Source organism: Cyprinodon tularosa, unplaced genomic scaffold (genome assembly GCF_016077235.1).
Source record: "Cyprinodon tularosa strain WSP-4 unplaced genomic scaffold, ASM1607723v1 ctg424, whole genome shotgun sequence".
NCBI classification, from domain to species: domain Eukaryota; kingdom Metazoa; phylum Chordata; class Actinopteri; order Cyprinodontiformes; family Cyprinodontidae; genus Cyprinodon; species Cyprinodon tularosa.
Window position 1 is genome coordinate 223,559 of NW_024039146.1, and position 23,689 is coordinate 247,247.

At 37.8% G+C, this 23,689-nt stretch overlaps 1 protein-coding gene and 1 long non-coding RNA gene across 2 annotated transcripts; both read right to left on the reverse strand.

Annotated features, from left to right (window-relative positions):
- Positions 1–3,730: 3,730 nt before the first annotated feature.
- LOC119792601 lies at positions 3,731–7,293 on the reverse strand. The gene is made up of 4 exons (XM_038299305.1): positions 7,059–7,293; positions 5,149–5,514; positions 4,939–5,063; positions 3,731–4,862 (listed from the first exon to the last, which is right to left on the reverse strand). Exons 1-4 carry the CDS (start codon positions 7,132–7,134, stop codon positions 4,689–4,691), a joined length of 741 nt encoding a protein of 246 aa, XP_038155233.1. The 5' UTR covers positions 7,135–7,293; the 3' UTR covers positions 3,731–4,688.
- A 9,000-nt stretch (positions 7,294–16,293) lies between these two features.
- Positions 16,294–22,315, reverse strand: LOC119792593. Its single transcript, XR_005282009.1, has 3 exons — positions 22,186–22,315; positions 18,476–18,567; positions 16,294–18,348 (listed from the first exon to the last, which is right to left on the reverse strand). It is a non-coding gene; the product is annotated as an uncharacterized LOC119792593 (long non-coding RNA).
- Positions 22,316–23,689: the final 1,374 nt, after the last annotated feature.

Sequence of the window (23,689 nt, forward strand, 5' to 3'; positions counted from 1 at the left end):
CTTTCATTAAAAGTTGGTCCCAAAGTTGTGAGCAAGCTTTAATGTGTAACCATAATTTTGGGGTTAGATCTTTTCTGCCATTTGTTAAAATTCTAACCTTAGACTTCCCTGTCACTCTGGTACATGGTGTATCATGTATCTCATTTCAAGTAGTTAGGGCCATTTACCGAAAGCAAGTCAATGTCCTGTTTCTATGAAAATTGTAAAATCATGAAGGCCAGTTTTAACTTTTATTCAAATGTAAAAAAAAAAAAACCTTTGGGCCATTAGAGCTATTATTTTCACATTATACCATATACATGCTGTTCATCAGGTGTGGTTTGAGTTAAATGTTGTACAACTGACCCAGATTAATTACTGGAGTGTTTACTTACCTGTCTGAGCATGGCAGCCACAACTATTTTATTAATTGTATTGTTATCAGAGGTGTCAAAAGTACACACATTTGTTTCTTAAGTAGAAGTATAGAAACTGCAGTTTAAAAACACTATGGTAAAAGTTGAACTTTCAACTTGACCTCTTTACTCAAGTAAAAGTGAAAAAGTATGCGCTCATAAAACTACCTAAAGTATAAAAGTATAAAGTAACCTTTAAAAAGTAACCTTCGAAAAATTATTTGAGATAGTCCCAAGGATGAGGGAGGCCTTGTTGGTCTCCATCTCCCGATATGCTCTTGCCTGTGTCCGACCTTTCAGATATTTCAACATCTTTTTCTGGATCCAATATTGTAGCATGGCATAGACAATTCTCGTTTACAGTTTGAGGAACACCTGCTTGCTTCAGATGATTTCCTTTAGCTAACCAATGAGTGTTTGCGTTATATGACTCATCCAATTACACTAGTTTTCACTAGATGTGAATTGGGCCAATGATTTTTATAAACATTAAACCAAAGCCAAGAGTAACGAGTAACGATTGTTTTAAAAATGTAAGGAATAGAAAGAGATACTTGTGTGAAAATGTAATGATTAGAGGGCAGAATTAGGAAGAAAAATAAGCGATGGAGTAAAGTATAGACACCTAAAAAGTGTACTTAAGTACAGTAACGAAGCATTTGTACTTTGTTACTTGACACCTCTGATAGTTCAGTCTAAATCCAAAGATAGAGGATAGTTCCAGCTGGTTGGCTGCCAACGCGGCACGGCGGATGCCGCACAAAGAGTCCCAGAGAGTTATGTATTGGTGGACAGAGGACAGGCAGGATATCAGAACTGAGCAGACAAATGTATTCAGGGTGCTCCAGAGGTCGAAGCAAAAGCTGATGTCGGTGACACGGTCGTGTGTCAGTGCCAGAAGGTCAGAGATCCTGTGAAGTGCCGAAGGAGAATCCAAGACAGATTCGGGTCACAGTTCCACTTGCAGTACACAAGCAGCCAAAAATCAGGCAGGAGTCATAAGAAAGGTCAGGCTAACAGAGGAATAGGCAGGCTCAGAGGTCAAGAGGCAGAACAGGTCAGGATTAGGTAGTCAGAAGACAAGAATGCTAGAATAAATCTCACCAACGGCTCGAAATAATCTGGCACTGATGACTGGTCAGAAAGCTGGTTATATAGTGACTAATGCAGGTGGATCAGATGAGTGGGTAATGAAAACTGGACAGCGCTAAGCAGGTGCGTCCATCCAGTCATCCATCCTCTTCCGTTTATCCAGGGTTGGGTTGCGGTGTCCTGGGTCTCCTCCCAGTCAGACATGGCCAGAACACCTCACCAGGGAGGCGTCCAGGAGGAGCTGAGCTTCTCACCCTTTATCTAAGGAAGAACCCAGACACACGATGGAGAAAACTAATTTCAGCTGCTTGTATCTGGGATCTCGTTCTTTCGGTCATGAACAGAGGGTAGTAATGTAGATCGACCGGTAAATCGAGAGCTTTGTCTTTTGGCTCAGCTCTCTCTTCACCACAACAATCTCCCGCTACAACTTCCTCTCATTCATGGACAAGACCCCAAGATACTTAAACTCCACTAGAGGCAGTACATCCTCCCTAATCCGTTGAAGGCCCTGTAGCCTTTTCTGAATCAAGACCATGGTCTGGAGGCACTGACCATCAGTCCAACCGCTTCACAATCGTCTGTGAACCGCTACCCTGAGAGCTGTAGATCACGCCCTGATGAAGCCAACTTTTATTGTCATTTGTCTTAGTCTATGTCTACCCATGCCCCGTGATGGCTATATCCCCCAGAAGTACAAGGGAGACCCAAACATACAGGCATCAAGATGATGGGCAACAAGTATGCCCACTCCTGCTTGATGCCTCTCACCAGGGGCAACTCCAGAGTGGAAGAATGTCAAGCCTCTCTCAAGGAGACTGGTTCGAGAGCCACAGTCATATTTTAAGGTAAGTCCCACTATCTCTAGCCATAACCTCTAAACCTCGGGCACTAGCTCAGGCTCCTTCCCCACCAGCACCAGGGAGTTGAAATTCCATGTTCCAAGAGCCAGCTTCTTCAGCCAAGGATCAAAACACCAAGGTTCCCGCCCTCGACTGCCACCCAACCCCTTTGGGCCCTCCTACAAGTGGTGAGCCCACTGGAAGGGGGGCCAATTCTTCCTCTTCGCAATGTCCAACCAGGCTCCATGGGTAAAATCCCAGCAACCAGGTGCTTGCTAGCGTGCCCCACCTCCAGGCCTGACTCCAGAGTGGGGCACGCTAGCAAGTGACCTGCATCTGGGCGAGGGAATACTATATTCATTTGTTTTACTCATCATAAGGGGTCTTTGGGCTGCTCTTTGTCTGTTCCCTCACCATCTGCCTTTGGTGACCCCACACGTAAGTAAGTGTGTGAAATGAGTAATCAGACCAGGCATCAGTGCTGAGATCATGACAGATTGTTGTTGTTGTTAACTCATTCCAGATGTTTAGGGTGCATGATTTGCTAACTGTAGTGTTTCTCAGCATATAATCCATTTAAACCCAAACAGAATAGGTTCACAAGTAGATATTTTTTTTATCATAATTGATTGTGTGAAACAGTATCAACTTCTCCAGGTTCTCCCTTATTCCTTGGAGGATAGAGCATTTTGAGAAGAATGCTGGAAACTTGGTGAGATCTTAGAATAAGACCTGTTCTGGTGAACTCTTACTTTTTGATAAATAAGCCCTGATATGAGTGCAACCCATCTAAATTGTGTCTTCTTTAAGCCCCTGTCTGACGATTTAGACGGCATATGTATGACGTCCCAGAATCATTAAAAACTCTGGCATACACTGAATTTTCTATGCATGTTTTTAATTTTGGGTGTATACATACACTATTCATAATGAGTCCAGAACTCATGTCCAGCAACAGCCTAACTTATGCATAACGCATACGTCAAGAAAATTGACATATGCAAAATTTTGAGCATGCTCAAAGTTTCTTGACATACTTGTCATATGTTCATGTGTGCCAGCATGCTTTAGCTTGCTCTTGACTTATACAAAACTGACTCAGAACTTATCCATTGTATGCCAGCCTTTTTGCCAGATTTTTTGTACGTCAAACATACGCTGGCTAAACGTCAAGGTGTGACAGTGGCTTTACTAGTGAAGATGGTTTTACCTTTCCTTTCCTTCCTGTCACAGACAACCAGCTCAAATTTGAGAGAAGTGCAGATTTGCTGTAAAAACAAAGAAAATCAAAAAGGTGACTTTATCAAGAATATAATTTTTGGAGTCTCTTTCTGTTTGCAGACCTGCATGTTCTTTACACTGCAAACAGCTAATGTGGGACGGGAAGATGAATTCTTAGGGTGTCTTCTCAAAGTTCTCAAATCTCAGAATGTTTTTTCTCACACTTTATTTTTTAATTTCACAACCACAGTCTTCAAATATCTTTAATGCGACTCCGTGTGACAAAAATTACAAAAAAAACAAACTGTCAAACGGATGTGAAATGATGCAATGGTTTTAAATGTGGCGTACACCCTACATGTATCAACCTCGTGTCATCGTTGATCTTGATCCTCTACTTTTGCTATGAGTTTCTTAGCTGCTCCATTGTTTTTGCTCACTGTGACAAAGGTGGACCTTCATGTCTTAATTGGTTTGAAATAATGTAATATGCATATTTAGATGAGAGATTAAAAAGTGCTCTGTAGGATTTGTACCAGAAGTTGTTTTATCCTTTGATGTCTCCATAGCTCTCCTTTAAACGTCTCCATGACCGTGCGTTCACCTTTCCTTTGTTATACAGATATTTTTTACAAACCTCTCAGGCCTTGGATTTTTTCCAAGTAGTAAAATCACACATGCAATTAATCTAAATGGTGCACAGCTGAGCAGCAAAAGTTTAAATCCTCTGGGTGATACTTCAAAGCACCTTTCTAATTTTATGAATAGACAAAAATTTATGTTACATCCATTCCTATATTTATGTTTCAGTCATGAAATAATTTGACAACATGACGTACATGGAACAACTTAACGGGTCAAGTAAATCTTGACAATCAGAATATGTAAAGAAAGTTTTTCTTTGCAGTTTTCCATCACAGAGTTCTGCCTCACATGCATACACACTTCGGTTCATTCAGGATGTGGTGGCTGAGACACACTTCTGCAAGCAAAAACAGTCATTTGTTTGTAAAAGATGAAGGCATCGCTAAAAGCTGATTTTAAAGATAGCAGTTCCTCTAAGTCAGACAGAGTAGCTTTAGCGTCCTTCACTTGCAGGCCTCAGATTTGTATGGTCTTTTCGCTTCTGCTCTGGGCGTCACTGATTGCCCCAGATGCCGTAGTCGTTTGTAGATGTCATCATGTAGGGGCAATGATAGGGGTTCGGCTCCTGCGGGTAAATGTTCCCAGGCTGAATGGGTCTGGGGGCTCGTGAAGGTCTTGGAGGTAAGGGAGGTGCATAAGGTCTGTCAGGTGTGAAATCCTTTTTAAACTGCAGGGACACAATGATCGGATCAGTCTGAGCACAGGTTCTAACTCTCAGCTGATATTAGAACATGTCACCTTACCCTCCTGCACCTCACAGTCATTATGCCGATGATGACGATCAATATGAAGGTAAATGCTGCAATGCTAGAGTAGATCAAGGTCATTTCAAGAGCGTGGTCACTGCCCTTTATCTCTGGTCCATGCTCTGGGAGGGAGAAAATTAGATTTTTAAAGAAGAAAGTGTAGCATTACAGTTCTACTGATGTTACTAAGCACCACCAATTTCTCACCTGAGACGATGATGACGGTGCCATTGCTCTCAAGGGATAACTCAACATAGTTAGTTTCATTCATGTAGGTCCAACTGCAGTAATACAAGTCTGTGTCATTCCGCCCCAGCTGGAACAGCTTGATCCTGACCTTACGGTGGTCCCCCGTTTTCGGCTGGTTTTGGGTTACATCGATTCTTTCTTTAAATGTTGCTTTTTTGGTTAGTTTTCCAGCGCCATTCCCGTAGAAGAGGTACAGAATCTGCTCATCTCCAAGGAAGTGCCTTTTAAAACTGAGGCCAATGGGTTTCTCCAGGTTGCTGCTGCATTCAATCTCCATCGATGAATTGACCCTCACATATGAGATAGATGACGGGCTTTGTGAAGCTGCCAGATAAAGAAGTGCTTGTTATAGGTTGACAGCACAACACTATCACAAAACCAACGTAAGAAAGGTCTAAAATACAGAAATCTTTTTTTTATGAATTTATGAAAACTTGAAGGTGATGTGTAGCTAAATCGTCTGGGTCGATGCTTGTAGATTTACTTTAGGTTTCTGTTTTAGCTGCAAGTCTTTAAGTGTTTGACTCTCGAAAGCTTTGCTCGTGTTTAGATAAAAAAAATTCAAATTCTACTGGATCAACTTCACGGACTCCCAAGGTGCATCGAAATGGCGAAATGGGAAAGAGTGTAGCAATGCCTAAAACGTTCTTAGCTGACCGATGCGTTCTGGCTTGTGGACATCATCAGGAAGATGGGAAGCCAAAATGTGTTGCTCAAGTGATAAATTTGCTTCCTATTATCTTTAAATTCTTCTATAGTATTTGCTTGATGTGTAGAGAGTGAAATTGTTGATTAAACTTTATTTTGAAAAAGCATCTCTGGACATCAATATTCACATTTGAACCCAGATCATAATCAGATAGGCGCATGCTTTCACTGGGTCATTCTAACAGAGAAATATTATCTAGTAACTATAGATCTATGTTTATGTTTATTTAACTCGGCCTCAAACCTTTGTGGGTCCTGTTTGTAACTCTCTACATTTTCTCACCACCTCAAAAAATCATCCCTTTCTCTGCTGCCGAAAAGCACTCAATAACACAATGCTGTCACCACCACATCTCTAATGGGGTATGCAGTGTTTAGGTTTATGTGTTGTGTCCGTTCTTTAGCCAAACAGCTGCAATCTTAATTCCCCCAACATCTATTTCCATTTGTTTGTTTTGTTCCCTGCAGCTCCCCCAGAGTCAACAGGGTAAACTGGACGTCCTGATGAAGCCAAAGTTCATAGTTTGCAGCTTGCCCTGCCATTTTTGGATGCTGTGTTACTTGGCCTTCATGCTGTTGTTTGTTCACTAAATATATATATATATATATATATATATATATATATATATATATATATATATATATATATATAACTCCTGGGGTTCACAGGACGGGTTACTCTGATTAGATTGTGTAGACTTATCAAAAAATGTAGTAGCTTCTGATATATTAATTGCTTTGAATTTGATTTAGGGGTACCAAAGTAAGGGGTTTCTTCACTTATACATCCCATCCTGTTTTATATTATCATCCAAAAATATACCAATAATAACAAATGCAAATCTTTTCCTCCCAGTTTAAAACAATGTACAACTTTAGGCTGGTCAGAAAGTTCCAATGAAATAAGTTGTGTTTTGTGATAAAATTGTTAAAAGGTTTCTTTTGTTAGTCAAATGTCATACATGCATTCTGTCACAGAATGTACCTGCCTAGCCTGCAAATATAGCTACTGTTACTGTTCAGTGGGTACATGTTGGTAAAATATCATAGACATAAGCATGAAATGGCTGTAAAACTACAGAAAAAGATGGATCCTAATCATTAACCTGCCTCAGATCACTAACCCAGAGCTGTCTTGTGTTACACGTGAACAAACTCACCAGTGTATGATTTCAGTATCACCTCAGCAGGCATGCAGAGCAGTCCCAACACACAGCTCCACCACTTGGCTTTCATCCCGCAAACGGGCTGGAGGCAAACGGCCACGCGCACAAATTTTGCAAGTTTATACGGACTGTAGAGGGTGGATGTAACAACAACTCATCCGTGGTTAGAGGAGGAAACTCTTCAGACTCTGTCCTCTGAGCTCTGAGTGTGTGGGAGGTACTCTTGTTATTGACAGCTTTATATCTTCCATCACTTATTACAGGTTCTCAAAAGGAAGTTGAGTTCAACTTCCTTTTAAGAACCTTAGTAAATACATTTAGATTGTTCTGAAGAACAGCCACTGCTCTCTGCTGTCAGCAGCTTTAGCTGAAATGTGTTGAAAACATCTGAGGAAGAAGATATCATCTTCTCTCACGCACATTTAATAATCCCTCAGCCGATGAATGATCCTGTTTCAACTCATAGCAAAACAATTTCCAAAGCAAACAGTTGCTGTACAAATTATTACAATACAATTTAACATTGCATCTACCAAAGAAGCAATACATGTATAGTAACTTTAAGTAATAATAATAAGTAATAATACATTTTTAGTCAAACGTCGACTTTTTTATGTAAATACATTAAGGATGCTCTACTTGAATGTGGTGATTAAAGGTTCTTGAATAGCATTTTGTGTGTTTTTTTCCTTTGTTTATTAAACAATGTTTTCTTTAGTTGACTTTGTGTGCTCGTTATTTCTGCTCGTTATTAAATTAGGTTTTAATTCTTTATCTGAGGGATTTTTTGTTTTGATCTTGCCGAAGCCTATTATATTATTATGGTTTAGCCGTATGTTTTTTTTTTTTATATTGTTAGGTCTCTTTTCCTGCTTTTTAGTTTATTCTTTAGTCATTTTGGTCCGAATATAGTTCTACCATGTCATGTTATATTTTTTAAGATCTTTTCAGTAGGTCTGCTCCAGTTCAATTCTGTTTGTGTTGCTTTTTATTCTTGCTAGTGTAAACACTTAGATCACATTCACCTGTTAGAATTCCTGTTTTTTTTCCTGCCAATTTATCATGCAATTCAGTTCACCTGCTAAACAACCTTTGTTGTTTCAAATCAACACTATGCCAGTTGCTGTCAGCCTTCATGAGTGAATACTACTTACCATGCCATGCCTTTTTGCTATGCCATGGTCTGAATCTCAACTATTTTTCCATGCCATGCTTACTGTCATGATTCTGTCTATCAATTCTGCACTTTTTTGGTTCTGTTCAAGTTTTCTTTTTGAGTTTTCAGTTTCACTTTCATTTATGTTTTTTCTGTATTTTCTAGTTTTATTGGTTTAATTCCCATTTTGTGGAGTTTTATGGATGCATTTGAGTTCTTATATATTTCTTGTTTGACCCCTGTTTCCCTCTTGTGTCAGTCTCATTTATCTTAGCTCCCTTCTTCCCTTGTCAACACCTGCTCCCAATCTGCTGATTAGCCTGGACCTTTTTACTGTTTCCTATATACACCATCTGTTCAATCACTGGTTCAATTGCTGGTTCCTCTCCTCCTGACATTTTCTGTTTTTTTTTTTTTTTGTATTTTGGTATGTTTATGACTTTGTTTCTGTTACCACCTTTTGTTGCTAAGGTAGCAAGAAACCACCTCAGATTTAGTGTCTATATATTTGGTTCCTTTAAACCTCCACCCAACCTGACACTTTGTAACCCACTTCTAGATGTTATATAACTGTCATATTAGGACTACTCAATGCACTGTTCTGCCTCACACTGCCTGTCTGAGCTTGGGCCCTCAGAAATTATTCTTTTTTAGGGCAGGTTTCAAAGCTCATCAAAACTCTGGTGCTTTGGAAAATATGGATAGTTTGTTTACAAGAAAATCTTCATATGGTAGAAAGTCTATTGCTCATTCTTTTTCTGTAACTGTGCTGTGTTTTTGTTTTAAATTGGTTGAATAAAGGTGGTGCACCTCTTTTCCACGCCTTTTTCCTTCCTGTTCACCCCTGTTACAGTGTCGTTTTACTCAAAACGATCAGTTGCTTTAACCACAAGCTTGTTAAAAGTACCAGTTGAAAGTGCTCCAACCCAATTCAAAAGGATATGACTCACTACCTCTAAGAGATGAATCAGTAACTGATATAATATAGCCACTGGCACCCATACATTATCTAGTTAAAATGTATTAAACTAATGATCGCATTGTACAGTAGTTATTCTGTTTAATAATAAAACTTGGTTACAAATAGTACTCAAATGCATTAAAAGACTTGATATAACCAAAACAGCACAAAAGAATATCAGCAATATCGATGAATCAAGGCAGAAACAGTCTTTAGGTAATTTTTTTAATTAATTAAGTTTCAGTTAATTAGATATTAAATAATTACCATTAAACTAAAAGCAAACATGATGAAAATCAAAACTTAAAAGGAATTTGTATTAAGGCACAGATGTGGATCTGTAATTAAAAGAATAAGCTAATTAACAGTGATGAGCTTCAACAGGCCACAGAACAAGACATAGGTATGGACAGAGCCCGAACAATAAACGACCTAACCTGATAACAATGATGATTGGCTTCAACAGGGAGCAGGGGAAAGGAGAGGTGGATCAAATCAGAACAATAAGCTAAGCAGCTAACCGTGTCTAACTGGTTAGCTGGTTGGTTTATTGCCACAGGCTACAGAGGAGGAGGGGCAGACTGAGTCAACACAATAATTTAGCTGGCAACAGTGGTTAAATTCAAACGAAACCCATAGGAAACAAAGAGAAAAGTAGCACAAAAGAGAGAGGCAAAGCTGGGGAACAGTGACATTGGAGGATTAAGCCCGGCATACACTGTGCGACTTTCCAGTCGTGCGAGAAACTTTCGATCGGCCCGACTTTCAGCCTGAGGGGGTTACGAGCGGCGATCCGCCTCTCACGACCAACTCCTGATCAGGAATCATTCCCGACCATCGTGGGCAAATCACTCTCGGCTCAAATCGCTCAGGGCGCACGCAAAGAAGGTTTCTTCTTTTTATTCTTCCTCAAATGGCACAAATTGCAAAGGCAGCACGGTTCACTATAGTGAGCTTAATATTGGGAACAGATCTGTTCATTACAATCCCGGACATGGCGAAATGAGTCAGCTGAGTGTAAATAGGAGATGACGTGGTCTGCTCATGCACTCTTTGTTATCAGAGAACCGAGCCACGACTGAACCGTGCCGAGCCCTACTGTTGAACTAGTACTATATTTAGCACGGTTTGGTTGAATTTGGCACGGCCCAGTTCAGTTGCTTTCCATTTACACTCAACAGTTATTTTGGTTACCGTGCTCGGACCGTTCTCAGCACGGTTTCAAAAGGGTAGTGTAAATCGGGCTTATGTTGGTGCAAGATTATAAACATTTTTCATAATGATTACTGTATAAGTCAGAGTCTCTCTGCATTTAAAACAAAGTTAAGATGACTTAGATACAAGAACCCTATATTGACAGAAATTAAGATAAAAATCTGAACAGTAGATGGCCAAGTTAACTTTAAGTGGGAAACTTTTGATTCAGTGGATAATTCCTGACAGCCAAAAGTAACTGTGCCAGCTCAAGACCGGGCCGGTGTGACTGAATTTTCTGAAAGCAAAAGCCTGTTCTCAATACCACAGTAAGCACTGATTGCAGATTATCTACTAAGCATTAGCCTACAGGCACACATATAGTCTGACTAAATCAAATGAATAGCTCTGCTTCTTCTTCTGGGACTGACGACAACAGATGTCCTATTATAAATATGCAAGTGGCTTACAAATAAATTAGTGGAATATGCCACCTGATAGAAGTGCCATACCAGTAAAACAGTGACTTATGCAATTGCTGAAGTTGGTAAACAAATTTTACCTGAAATGTCTTTGGCATATGCCAGTTTTAAAAATGTCATGCCAGATACCACTTTTTGCCCTAGGTGCTTCTGCTTTATAGAGGCTAGAGCTGTACACAGAGTTGATCTTTCTTCAAATATGGGCTTGTCGTTGGTAAGCCTAGGGATTTCTTCTTGTCACCAATCTTGTTGGTGCTTTTTATGGTCAGGATTTCAATGAGCAGAAAGGTAGAAGAGGCTGTCTGGTTTTAGAAACTTAGTTCCTACTGATATTGTGCTTTTTTTTTTGCCAGACTCAAGCCATGACATTTAGTGGCAGAGGAGTTATTAAAAAGTAAATGGGAAGGAATGTGCCCTATTTGCAGTGCTCATGTTAATGATGAAGAACAAAAAGTTGGGCCACAATAGCAAGTCTTTTGAAAGAAATAGAGGGCAATGTTTCCAAAGTTGAATTCTGGTTCACTTATCTTCTCAAAGTTTGAGGACAAACTTTGAGAGTTTCTGAAGAAGACGGTTGGCAAGAGATGTCACTGCTGAACCTCTGAGGATTACTGCATCTGTCCAAGTTGGTTTGGAGAGTCCTTCTATGGCACTTACTCATTTGGTTTAGGGCAGAGGTCACGGATTAGTGGACCGCGGTCCGGATCCACACCCACCTGCTGGCTAATCCGGACCCAGCCTGATTTAAAACATTTATGAATTAGCACATGTTTTCCAACAGCAGTGTCTAATTTCAATTGCGCCGCTTCTCCTGTTTGTACGGTGAAGCCCTCCAGTACCAGGCTGCACATGATATAAATTAGCCAATGAGCTGTGGCTATCGGGGCTGTTGCTGCTAGCTGCTTTTAGACACAGCAAGCAAACCTGTGGCAAGCGATGGGAAAGAAGGAGAAGATGAGAAAAAGTGAAAGAAAGTGTGGACTGCTTGAAGAAGTGTAAACTGGTGACAGAAAACTGAAATGGCATGCTCAAAGGTGACCCTGTACATTTTGAGTATGTTTGGCTCAACCTGTTGCTGTGAAGCAGGATTCTCCATCATGAACAGAATCAAAAATGAATATGGATCCAGGGTCAAAATGAGCACCTTGATATGTGCTTTAGAATGGCTTTGTCTCCATTCAAACCCAGGTTTAACGCCTTGCAGGGCAGCCTAAAGCCCACTGCTCTCATTAAGCTATAAAAAAGAAAGACAAACAAACAGTCAGTTCAGGTTTTTTTTATAAAACATTTGAATCTGGAAATTGTTTATATACAAAACAGAATGATTGTTGTTCTCTACTTAAAAAAACACTTTAGATTTTAAAATGGAAACATTTTCTATTTTTCTTTTTTTTTATATTTTTTTATTAAAAAAGTCAATGTATAACATGGATGCATGAAAAAACTCATTTTATCTCAGTGTTAAATTATGTTTAAAGTAACAGATTATAATTAAAAATATCTCAGGACCTTTACTGGTTGTTCATTTTTTCTATTTGGACCACGCTGATTTTTAATTGGTTACCCCTGGTCTGGGGGAATGCACAGGGTCAGGTCTGTGAGAGCAGAGACATGCAAAATGATCAAAGGGATGGTATGGAATTACAGAGCCGGTTCAGAGTCAGAGCCAGGGGAGGATCCCGGAGAGAGGTAAGGGCACAGAAACAGGTCAGAGATCCAAAACTGTAATTGTTTTTTTGTTTTTTTAGGTCCAAATACATGGGAAATTACACACAAAATAGAAATTGTAAGACTCCTTTTTTCTTTGGTTCTCAGACGGTTATGACAGGTCCGATCGGATTCAGGCAGGCACAGAGAATCAGGAGGCAGAATCCGGTCAAAATCAGGCAGACAGACAAGAATGCAGAAGTAAACTCACTGATGGCTTGTAATAATCTGACACCAATCACTGGTCTGAGAGCTGGTTATACAGTCAGTTGAGCAGGTGAATCTGATGGAGGCTGATTGGGATCAGGCCAGAGCTGACAGGTGTGATGATTTCTGAATCAGACCAGAACTAATGCCAGGAATCATGATATAAAGAGACTGTAAAGACTCGGAAATCATTATGAGGACCATATATCTCCTTCCTAGCATTTAAATATTTAGGTATAATCTATAATGTCGAACAGTGTATCATGAGGTGATGGTGTTTTTTTTCTTTTACCCTTGGACCCGTTACCCCAATGACCCGACCATCGATTGGCAGAAGATTGATGGAAGGATGGGTTGAATTGGGCTTGAAAATTTATCTTCAGCTAGATGGATTTTAAACCTGACAAGAGTTTCTTTTAAATGTAACATTTCTTTTATCTTGCTATAATTGCTCAAATTAAAAATAAAGGTGTAGATTGATGGACAGGTGGACCGCCTGATGGATGAAGTAACAAAGAATGAAATCAAATTAGTGTTGTAAAATGTTTTTTTTTAATCAATAGGCAGTGATTGTAAACAAATGACTCATTCTTACAAAGATACTTGAAATCAAATATCTGAAATAACTGCTTCCATGAATCCCCTCCACATCATTTGCAGATATGAATGTGCCTACAGTAAAATAAGAAATAATTACATTTTAACCTAAAGAAATTAAATTAAGAGAATTAAAGATTAACATTAAACATTAAGAGAATTAAACATCCTTTCTATCTAAAATGAGCCATTCCTTTTTAGATAGAATCACATTGTAATATGTGATCTTAGCTTGTCTTACCTCATCTGCTTCTCTGTGACTCCGTGAAGTCTTTCTTGTGACATTTTCAGGTTCTTCTATCTGCCCTATCACCAAGCACTCTCCGTTCATGATGACCTGGTTTTACACCTGGCCTTGAAACACCTGGTTTCATTTACAAATCACATCCTGCTGGGTTTCATTCTCTCAGTGCTATGGTGATGATAATTATACTACCCTTTCCCTTATCATGGTAAGATTTTTTAAATTCTTTTTTTTTTGTCTTTGTTTGCTTTTACTTTCAGTCTTATTAAATCATGCTACCATATAATGACTGAGGAGATTTTTTTTATTTTTTTTTAATGAATGGTACATATCTTTTAGTCTTTAACATAAATAAATGTATGTCAACCAAACAGAGTGTACTTATGTCCTGTTTCTCTAGGATACGAGATGAGTAAAGAAATGCAGATCTTATTTGGCTCAGTTAAGGTTGGTTTATATTTAAGAAAAAAGGAATAGCTTCCAAATGAGGGGTTTAAGGTGATAAAACTACGGTGGCCCAGAGGTGTCAACACTTATGCAAAAGCTGCAAGGCAAATACAAAAGCTGCAGCATAAATACAAAAGCTGCAACACAAATACAAACGTTGCATCACAATTATAAAAGCCGCAACACAAATAAAAAGCTGCAACAGATATATATATATATATATATATATATATATATATATATATATATATATATATAAAAACCACAACAGAAATATAAAACTACAACCGTGGCAGCTTTTGTATTTATGTGGCAGCTTTTGTAATTGTGTTGCAGCTTTTGTATTTGTGTTACAGCTTTTGTATTTATGTTGCAGCTTTTGTAACTGTATTACAGCTTTTGTATATGTGTTGCAGCTTTTGTATTTGTGTTGCAGCTTTTGTATTTATGTTGCAGCTTTGTAATTGTGTTGCAGCTTTTGTATTTGTGTTACAGCATTTGTAATTATGTTTTGGCTTTTGTATTTGTGTTTTAGCTTTTGTAATTGTGTTGCAGCTTTTGTAATTGTGTTGCAGCTTGTGCATTTGTGTTACAGCTTTTGTATTTGTGTTGCAGCTTTTGTATTTATGTTGCATCTTTTGTATTTGTGTTGCAGCTTTTGTACTTATGTTGCAGCTTTTGTATTTATGTTTTAGCTTTTGTATTTGTGTTGCAGCTTTTGTATTTGTGTTGCAGCGTTTGAAATTATGTTTTAGCTTTTGTATTTGTGTTGCAGCATTTGTACTTATGTTGCATCTTTTGTATTTATGTTGCAGCTTTTGTATTTATGTTTTAGCTTTTGTATTTGTGTTGCAGCTTTTGTATTTGTGTTGCAGCGTTTGAAATTATGTTTTAGCTTTTGTATTTGTGTTTCAGCCTTTGTAATTGTGTTGCAGCTTGTGCATTTGTGTTGCAGCTTTTGTATTTGTGTTGCAGCTTTTGTATTTATGTTGCATCTTTTGTATTTATGTTGCAGCTTTTGTATTTATGTTGCAGCTTTTGTATTTTGTTGCAGCTTTTGTATTTGTGTTGCAGCTTTTGTATTTGTGCTGACACCTCTGGGCCACCGTATAAAAAAATCTTGATGATGCCCAAGACCTTTAGTACCATATTTAGGGGTTGAACATGAACACAGTATTTAAGAGAAGAACTTAATTATTATTAATTTATAATTATTAATTTTACCAGAACTGAAGTATTTAGATAGAGTGACTGTTAAGTGAATTGTACTCTAACCTTTAAATTTCCTGTTTTCATCAGACATTTCTCATTGAACCAAAGCATATCGTAAACAACCTACTAATTTCGAGTCTACATGGAACAATGCTTGATAGTCTTAGTTTTGGGTATTCCTCCATGTGTGGGTTGAAAAATCTCACATGTTGCAACCAACAAGGTACCTGCCCTAACCTGTAGCTTCTGCGGCTGGTGGAGGTGGGGGAGGTTACTGTTTATGTAACAAATTTTCGGTTCCAAAACAGATGTGCAGTTTGTCAACAGATGATTGACTCACTAAAAGGTGACAAGTATGAAAGTGTTTTTTTTTTTGTTTTTTTCTTACGTTTTCTCTCATTTTGTAGCTTCAACATCCGTTGTAAAGGTGCTTTCAAAACCACTGAGAACAGTTTGCTTTGCTTTGCATATTTCACTGTCTTTATGAAGTGTATCAAGAAATGTGCCATAATTCAAACAACTTGATGGGATCAGATTAAAGTTTTTTTGTTTTATTTTTTTGCTTTTATTAAAGCTAATTCATGTAGATAAAGTCAAAGCTTGTCCATGTTTTTATGCACTCTACTTTAGGTTCTCCGTTCTGGGAATGAGTTCACCTGAAACATTCCAACTGAAACCAAAAAAAAAAAAATACCCAGTGAAAATTGGTTAGAGAGAATCCTCCATGTTCTCAGAAATCAGTGTTTTTCCTGTACTGCGTGTCAAAAAACGTCAAGGAAAATGTCAACAATACGTCAACTAAATGTGAGTTAGATTTCTGACCGTGGAAAGTCTGTTTTCTTATCAATCTTGATGCCATTGTATTGATGGCTGCTGGATGATATAAGTTACCGTCAAAACTGTTTGTTTTCACTTCAAGTGTTTTTTATAACTGCACATTATTGGCAATGATTTTAGTGATATTTACAGAAAACACCATCACTGTTTCATTACATAAAAAAAGAGAAATATATAATTTTCCGTGCTTTTTAATTGTAGTAGTTTATTCAGTCCATTATACATAAAAAGCAAATCCTACTTCTATCCTGACAAGGAGGTAGAAAAGGGTAAGATAAAATGAATTTCATAGACAAACATTCGAGCTAAATGACATCAGTGTTATTGTTTGTGTGCTGCCAGCTCACCTTTATGAAGACCTACTTCTAAGTCACTTCCGGTCAGGTTAAAGAGATGTGGAACAAAAGTTTTAGCTCCAACTTGAATAAGTTGTTATACTAGAAGATTCATAGGTAATAATGTCATTTTCAAAGTACCCTCCATTTCTTTCTGTTGGATACATTTCCAAGACAACTTTTCACATTTGCATAGTCAGAAACAAAAGACATACCAAACAAAAGTACAAATTTGCCAATTTATGTAAAATTACAAGAAAAACAGCAACATCTGGTTGCCTTGTTCTGATGACAAAAACAATGAACCAAAGCATAACACTTTCCAGAAGAAAGAAAACATTCAAACTCAGATCATTACATCATTTGCATTCTGACTGCATTAATTTCTCAAAAGCGAGTCTCATCTCTATGAAAAACTGGACTTTAATAAGACCAGATCCAGAAGATCGGCTTCTCTTAAAGCTTTCATCTCTCCTTATCATTTTACAACCTGAAGATATCAAAACCACCAACCTATAAAAGACCCCAAATACATTGAAAAGTATAATAAACAAAATAATGTGAAATACTTTATCAAATGAACTGAATTAGCTAAAATAGTATTATTTTAAGTAACTTCTTATTGTAGCCAGCTACATTTAAGATAACCCACCCAACACTGGTCACCATGGAGACCGTATGAAAATGGTGTGAGGCTGTTAGACATCCTGCATCTGGGGGAAGACTCTACTTCACTAATATCCTCCACACAAGGTTAATGTTATACAGTCTTACTGTATAAAACTAATACATACTCCCAATAACACACACTACTATACATATAACTAAGTTAATATGAGCATATATGCCAAATGGAGCTGGTGATCAAATATGAATAAATTTAAAACATTTCTACATCCTTTTTGAGCTATAACAACAAAGAGGAGAGGATGGTAATAAGTGTAACTAGTGCTACAGGAACATATCTGGAGTAGGCAAAGGACACTTCCTGAGAGTAAAATGTAGTCATATTTAGAGCAACAGAAATGTGAGAAATAACTTTCTTTTATAACAATTGCCAGTGTGAACATATAAAGTATTAACACTTCAATCTCCATCTGTATTTCCTTGTGTCTGGCTTCAGCACTGACCCACTCTATGGATAAAAAGCTTGTAGATTAAAGCCGTTTATTTTTACATACAGCCGCTACCAGCAGCAGCTTCAGCATGCGGACGCAAACTGTCCAGGTTTCAGGTCAGCGGACACGCCACAACCATGGGAACCTTTGTAGGTTCCAAAGAGCAAGAAAGAGCAAAAATATCTTGCATCTCTAAGGGATATCATCAAACATCCTGAGGAGTTTCTTGATTCACTTTCTGGTGTGAGTTTTCTTTGTGTTTTCTAATAAGAACAGTCAAAATGGCCGCGACAACGACTGCAACGAGAACACCCACTATGCTGGGAATCAGATATGACTGGTTCAGCTCCTGTTCCCGGCTCCCCTCCTGTTTCGGGCTCTCCTTGAATTGGCTCGATTCAGCTAAAAAAGTGAAAACACATTTTGTTAATCTTATTTTTTTTTCATAGGTGAAAAGAAAATAGACTTTCAGATGCTAAAGGTCACTCACACAGGATCTGAAGAATGACTAACTGGTCATCCAAACCACAGGGGGCCCTAATTCCAACTGTGAAATTTTCTTCTTTTTGAACATCAGAGATGTTCAGGAAGATGTAGTTAATGTGATCCCAGTCACAGAAATATGTTGTTGATGAGCTGTCCGGACATTTAATTATATCATTTTCGTTTTTCCAAAAGTAATCTGTACCGGTACAGCTCTTGTTATTGTTCCAATTTATTGTACAGTTTATTGTCATTTGGCCTCCTTTTGTGACTGTTACGTTCTTGGGGCATTCCAGTGCAACCACTAAACAAAGATAAAAAGCAAAATGTGGAAAACTCGTGAGGTTTATTTACAATAGTGTGTTTACAGTAGTTATTTTTGTCTTACTCTCAAAATATCAATTTATAATACAGACAAGATAAAGAAATACCTTGATCTGATGAAACAGCATTTTGCAGGATAAACAACAGAGCCAGGTATATCCAAAGGAAAGACATCAGGAACTGTTTTCAGCTTCAGGGACTGGAAAAGAGAGAGGAGATCATCTAAAACCTTTTGATTCAGATATATACAATTTATAAAACTCAGTCTAGATTTAATGTTCTTTCTTTTTATCTGTTTTTTTATTATTATTATCAGAAACATTAACATTTAACTGCTCAGAGAGACCTCTGTAATCTAAGATGGAGCTTCTAGAATGTTTAATGTTATGTTCTTTTTAAGGTGATGACTTCTCTAATGACTTCAGACATCACGGTTGCTTTTTGTTTTAATACATGTGCAATGACTCCATCACCCAAACTCTGACTATACATTTTTGGCAGTAACAGCCTCCCATACAGATTACAGAATCAACCTGAAACACCTGCTTTTTTGGAAGATTTGTAATCATATTGATAGCCTTAGTATTATGATACAGAGTAATGCTTTATAGTAGCACATCATTTGATGGGGCGACGACACACAGATGTCTTTTTTACTTTTTTTGCAAACCCACACACCTCCTACTGTACCAGCGATGGCTGGTGATAGAAAACTTTTTCAGGGATGCACTTCAGGTTGAGGACTATTCAGTTCAAGTTTAAGTTAAAAATACTTTATTAAACCCAAAGGTAAAAGAAAAAAAATTACTACTAAGTAACAGTTATAAGTTTTTTGGGTAAACTAAACATGTTTTATGAAAGTTCGAAGTCATTAAGCAGGTTGCAAAGTGCGGCTGAGGAGCTGTCAAAAACCCCGACAAGTCCTGGCAGCTCTGTCGTGTTTGACGAAAACATTTAAAGAATGTCACGATGTTGTGGAATCAGTTTGCTTTTTTGCCAAAGGCAATCCCCTCCGGCAGGTGTAAGTATGGATTATAAAACCAGATTTATTGGAACGGCACAGAGAAACATAGAGACGTCTGATAATGACTCAGTTTTTCCTACAATTAAATTTTCCTCTCAAAGACAAACAACCTTTTTTAGGAAAATGACGGTTGTACTTTTCTTTTTATATCTCAACTGTTTTTATATACCTCCAAGGGAAGTTTATACCCATGACCTTATCCACAATTTTGTAACTGCAACCTGAAAATATTTCCCAAGGGATTTTAATAGACAATCAAAAAGCAGTTAATCATTTTGAAGTGGAAGTCTTTATTTCAGTGAACAAGCACACTATCCACAGCTTAATCCATGGACTATGTGTGTGCTTTTAACATACGCTGTTATATTAATAGTTAATCTCAGTTAATCTCCCACATAAGTCTATAATCATCAGTTGTGTGAATCTACACTCAGGCTGTATGAGGAGTAAAAAGCAAAGCTGAAGCTCTCCAAAGTTTCCTGATTGGATTTAGTTTTGGACTTTAACTTTTTAAGTCTTTTGCAGCTTCTATTGGGGTTTCATCCAATCACCCTTCAGCATGATACTGCCACCACTATGTTTCATAGTGGGCTTTTGTACTCACTCCTCAGGCTCTATTTTTTCCTCAACATTCAGCTTTTTAAGGATAAGTTAAAACGTTCAGTTTTAACTTATCGATAATAATAATAATAATAATGATCGGAGACTAATAGTTGGCCTTTAAACGGAGTGCTGCGGTCTATCTTTAGCAGGTGAGTTTACCTCCTACTCTTTATTCAAAAAAATACTTAAAGTATGCCTTTACATTCACATATGGCATTGTTTTAATTTCTGAATACGATGCCATGTTATTATGAATAAAATCAATACTTTAAAAAGTTTAATAACAAATGTACCTCTATACAGATAGTCGTGATATGGATGATGGATGGTAGAATTATTGCATACATTATATAATATTGTGTGTTTAATATTTGTCTGGAAACTCAAAAGAAGATTTTATTCTAAATATTTTTGCAATCTGCCTTAAATTTATCTGTGTCACAGTACTACAGTATGTTGCTATGCCTTGACAGCGTATATGACCTGCTGCAGTGGGAGATGCAAGCTATCCATGTGGAGAATACTTTCTCTAGGCTGTTTAATTTTAATGAAGAAAATCTGTTTGACAGAACTGAAATGGGACGATTTTTTTTATGATTACTGTGACATCTCATCTCTCATCTTCAAATTTCTCGCTTATTTGTTGCCAAATCCGCCGCAGGTACCAGTCTGGATGTTTGCAGTAGCTTGAGGGCAATTTGAACCTTGCACTCTTTCACAACCAAAATAACTTTGGCGTTAACCCAGACTTACGAGGGGCGTTCAGTAAGTAATGCCTCTGATCCACTCAGTTGTTTGATCTAGATGAAATTTTTCACGTGCAATTACTTAAATGTCTATAGATTAAGTGGAAAATTACATCTCTGAACTAATTGTGGTTTCTGATTTACAGGTGCTTGAACTGAGTCTGAAATGTAGCCATTTGAGTGTCGGGCAGTGATCCGTTTTTTGTATTTGAAAGGACGCACACTACGGGAGACTTTTCCTGAAATGAAAGTAAACTATGGTGATGATGCAACAGATCATTGCCCGACATTCAACAATCTCCATATCAGACTTGACTCAGTTCAAACACCTGTAAATCAGAAGCCACAATTAGCTCAGAACTGCGATTTGCCACTTAATCTAAAGAGATATAAATAATTGGACATGCAAAATTTCAGCTAGAGCAAAAAAATGAAAGTGTGTCAGGGGCATTACTTTTTCCTTACCCTCGTAATGGTGCAGCTGATCATAAGCATTACTAAGACATCATGTTTGCCAAAAAATTACATTGTACAAATACTGTGGCTTGATAGTTACTGTGGTTATTTTAGTTGGTTATATGCAAACCAAAGAGATTTTAAAGTTATCTGCATGCAAAAATATTCAGGTCTATCCACAACTTGTTCTGTAATTTAACTCTCCAATGTATTTAAGTTAGTGGTTACTTTTTTCACAGCTGTAATGTCTGTACATTGCACATAATCTATTTTCTATTTTCTCTATTTCTTAAAGTTTGATTCTTTCTGACATAACTTTGCAGAGGCGGTATCGATTTAACTGATTTTAAGAACTTGAATTTGAATGTTTCTTGAAAAAAATGAAACCTCCTATTCCTCAAAGGATTTAATAACGCATAAAAATCAGAGGTTACAACTCTGATTTGGTGCGGTACAGAGAGCTTGATATGATTACTGGAATAAGAGGAAAGGACATTTTTCTTCCTGCTTTCACTTTGCAGCAGCAAACTCAGCAAAGACAGTTGATTAATAAACCAACAGCCCAAATAATATTACTGCAAACAAAAAAAAAACAACTAAAAAGTCTGAATAAGAAGAATGTAATTATTACATGTTAAGTTAAAGGCTTCGTGTTCCAGCACAGATTAAAAAACAACCAAAGCAGAGAATAAAATAAATAATTAACAGGTGAGACTGAGGGATAATAACAAGGTTAATCTGCAATATAAACACCAAATCGAGTTATGTTGTGCATCAAATCTTCCTAAATCAGCTTAAATTTTATATCTATTAAGGATGAAGAAGGAAAATTCCTAAGCCGAAGATTTCAGTCAACAACCTGCATGACAACTATTTAGCAATGAATGATGACTAACGATGAAATATTTCATAAAATGATTAAATGAACCACAAATGGCCATAAAGTATGAAATAAGCATCTGCACGTAAAGTGTAAAGTTTTACCTACTTTATGGAGAAGGTTGTTGTCAAGTGAGCATCCAAGCAGGAATCTGGAATATTGCAACAAGGCTCATACTGATGTGAGTTGGAGTAGATCCTGGAGCTGATGTCACACTGGTTATGCAAAAACAAAGATGGGTAGATAGAGAGAGAGAGAGTGAAGGAGAGAAGGTGAAGGAGGGAGGAAGGAGCATCTAAGAACAAGGAAGAGGAAAGTATAAAATCATGCTAGGATTAAGTGTTTGTTCCTCAGCATTGCAGTCAAAGGTCAAATCCAACCGCAAGTAGGAGAAAAAGTGTTTTGGCTAGCATCAAGACACAAGCCGACGTTTTCACTTTCGCGAGAAACGTCGGCATTTATGTCTGATTAAAGGGTCTCAGATGATTTTTTTAAACCAGTGTTTAATTAGGAGATGAGAAACTTGCTTAACCTGATGAGTAAGATGTCTCCATGATTAAACTTGACCAATATTTATTGTGTCTTTTAATCCAGTACGCAGGGGGGTAGGTAAAAAAATCAAAATGTGTTAGAAAAGAACTGGAAAAAAGGAACATGTTGATTTCAACGATCTTTAAAACAACATGTTGCAAATAATCTATCTACATTCCAACTTATTTGGGAATGATGCCAGGAAAGAAGATTATCTGTTCCAACTGTAACAAACTTCAACAGGAAGTTGGCTAATCTCGAATTTAACTGGTAAAGCATGATTGCTGGCTTTTGCTGCAATAAACACTCTGAGGGGTTAAAATAAAGCACTTGAAACTTAATGTTAAGTAAAGTGGAGGATTGATAAAGCTGTGGGCCTGCTTTTCTTAAAAAGACCCTGTATGATAAGCTACAAACAATATTTTTTGAGTTAAATTTTCCAGCTAGAGCCAGGACTGCATAAAGGATTTAGATTTATAGATAAACCTTGAAGCAACCTTCATTATGCAAAATTAAAGTGAATTATTTTATCTTTGCAGATCACCAGCTAAACAATAACAACCAGCTTGGATAGAACTATTTTTCCTTGATTTGTCAAATTTGTTAGGAATCCAGTTTGGGTGGGTCTTTTGTGTGTTTTGCTCTCTCCACCACCAAGTGGTGCCCTGTCCTCCTTGGGCCTCCCTGCACATCTGTGGCTTGTTGGATCATTACTGGAGGAGTATTCGAGCAGTGGGCTGTCACTACCTTGACACCAGAGTGTTTGCCAGTTTTGGGTACTCTAGCCAAGCTGAGATTAGCTGAGTTTAACCTAAGATTTGTTTCTCTGAGTCTTATCTAGTTTTTTTTGTCTTTGCTCTTTGGCAGGAAGCCTTCCTGAGTAACTGGATACCTGGACCTTCTTCCCCTGGAAATATTTACAGAGAACACACTGAGGAGTGGAAAACCTCCACATGATCCGTTCAAGTCCTCTTCGGAAATCCAACTGACAGTCCGCTCCTTTACTCCCCTGGGTCCAACGTTTGTCTATCTGTCCGCCCTCCAACGAGTTCCCTCTTCTCTGGATAAACCCCCACAAGCT

What these genes read in the sequence shown, in the direction of transcription:
- LOC119792601 (XM_038299305.1), bottom strand. Translation starts at nt 7,134, where the DNA reads ATGAAAGCCAAGTGGTGGAGCTGTGTGTTGGGACTGCTCTGCATGCCT. An exon ending in GATACTGAAATCATACACTG is followed by an intron (nt 5,515 to 7,058) that starts GTGAGTTTGTTC and finishes TTTATCTGGCAG; the next exon opens with CTTCACAAAGCCCGTCATCT. An exon ending in TGACTGTGAGGTGCAGGAGG is followed by an intron (nt 4,863 to 4,938) that starts GTAAGGTGACAT and finishes GTGTCCCTGCAG; the next exon opens with TTTAAAAAGGATTTCACACC.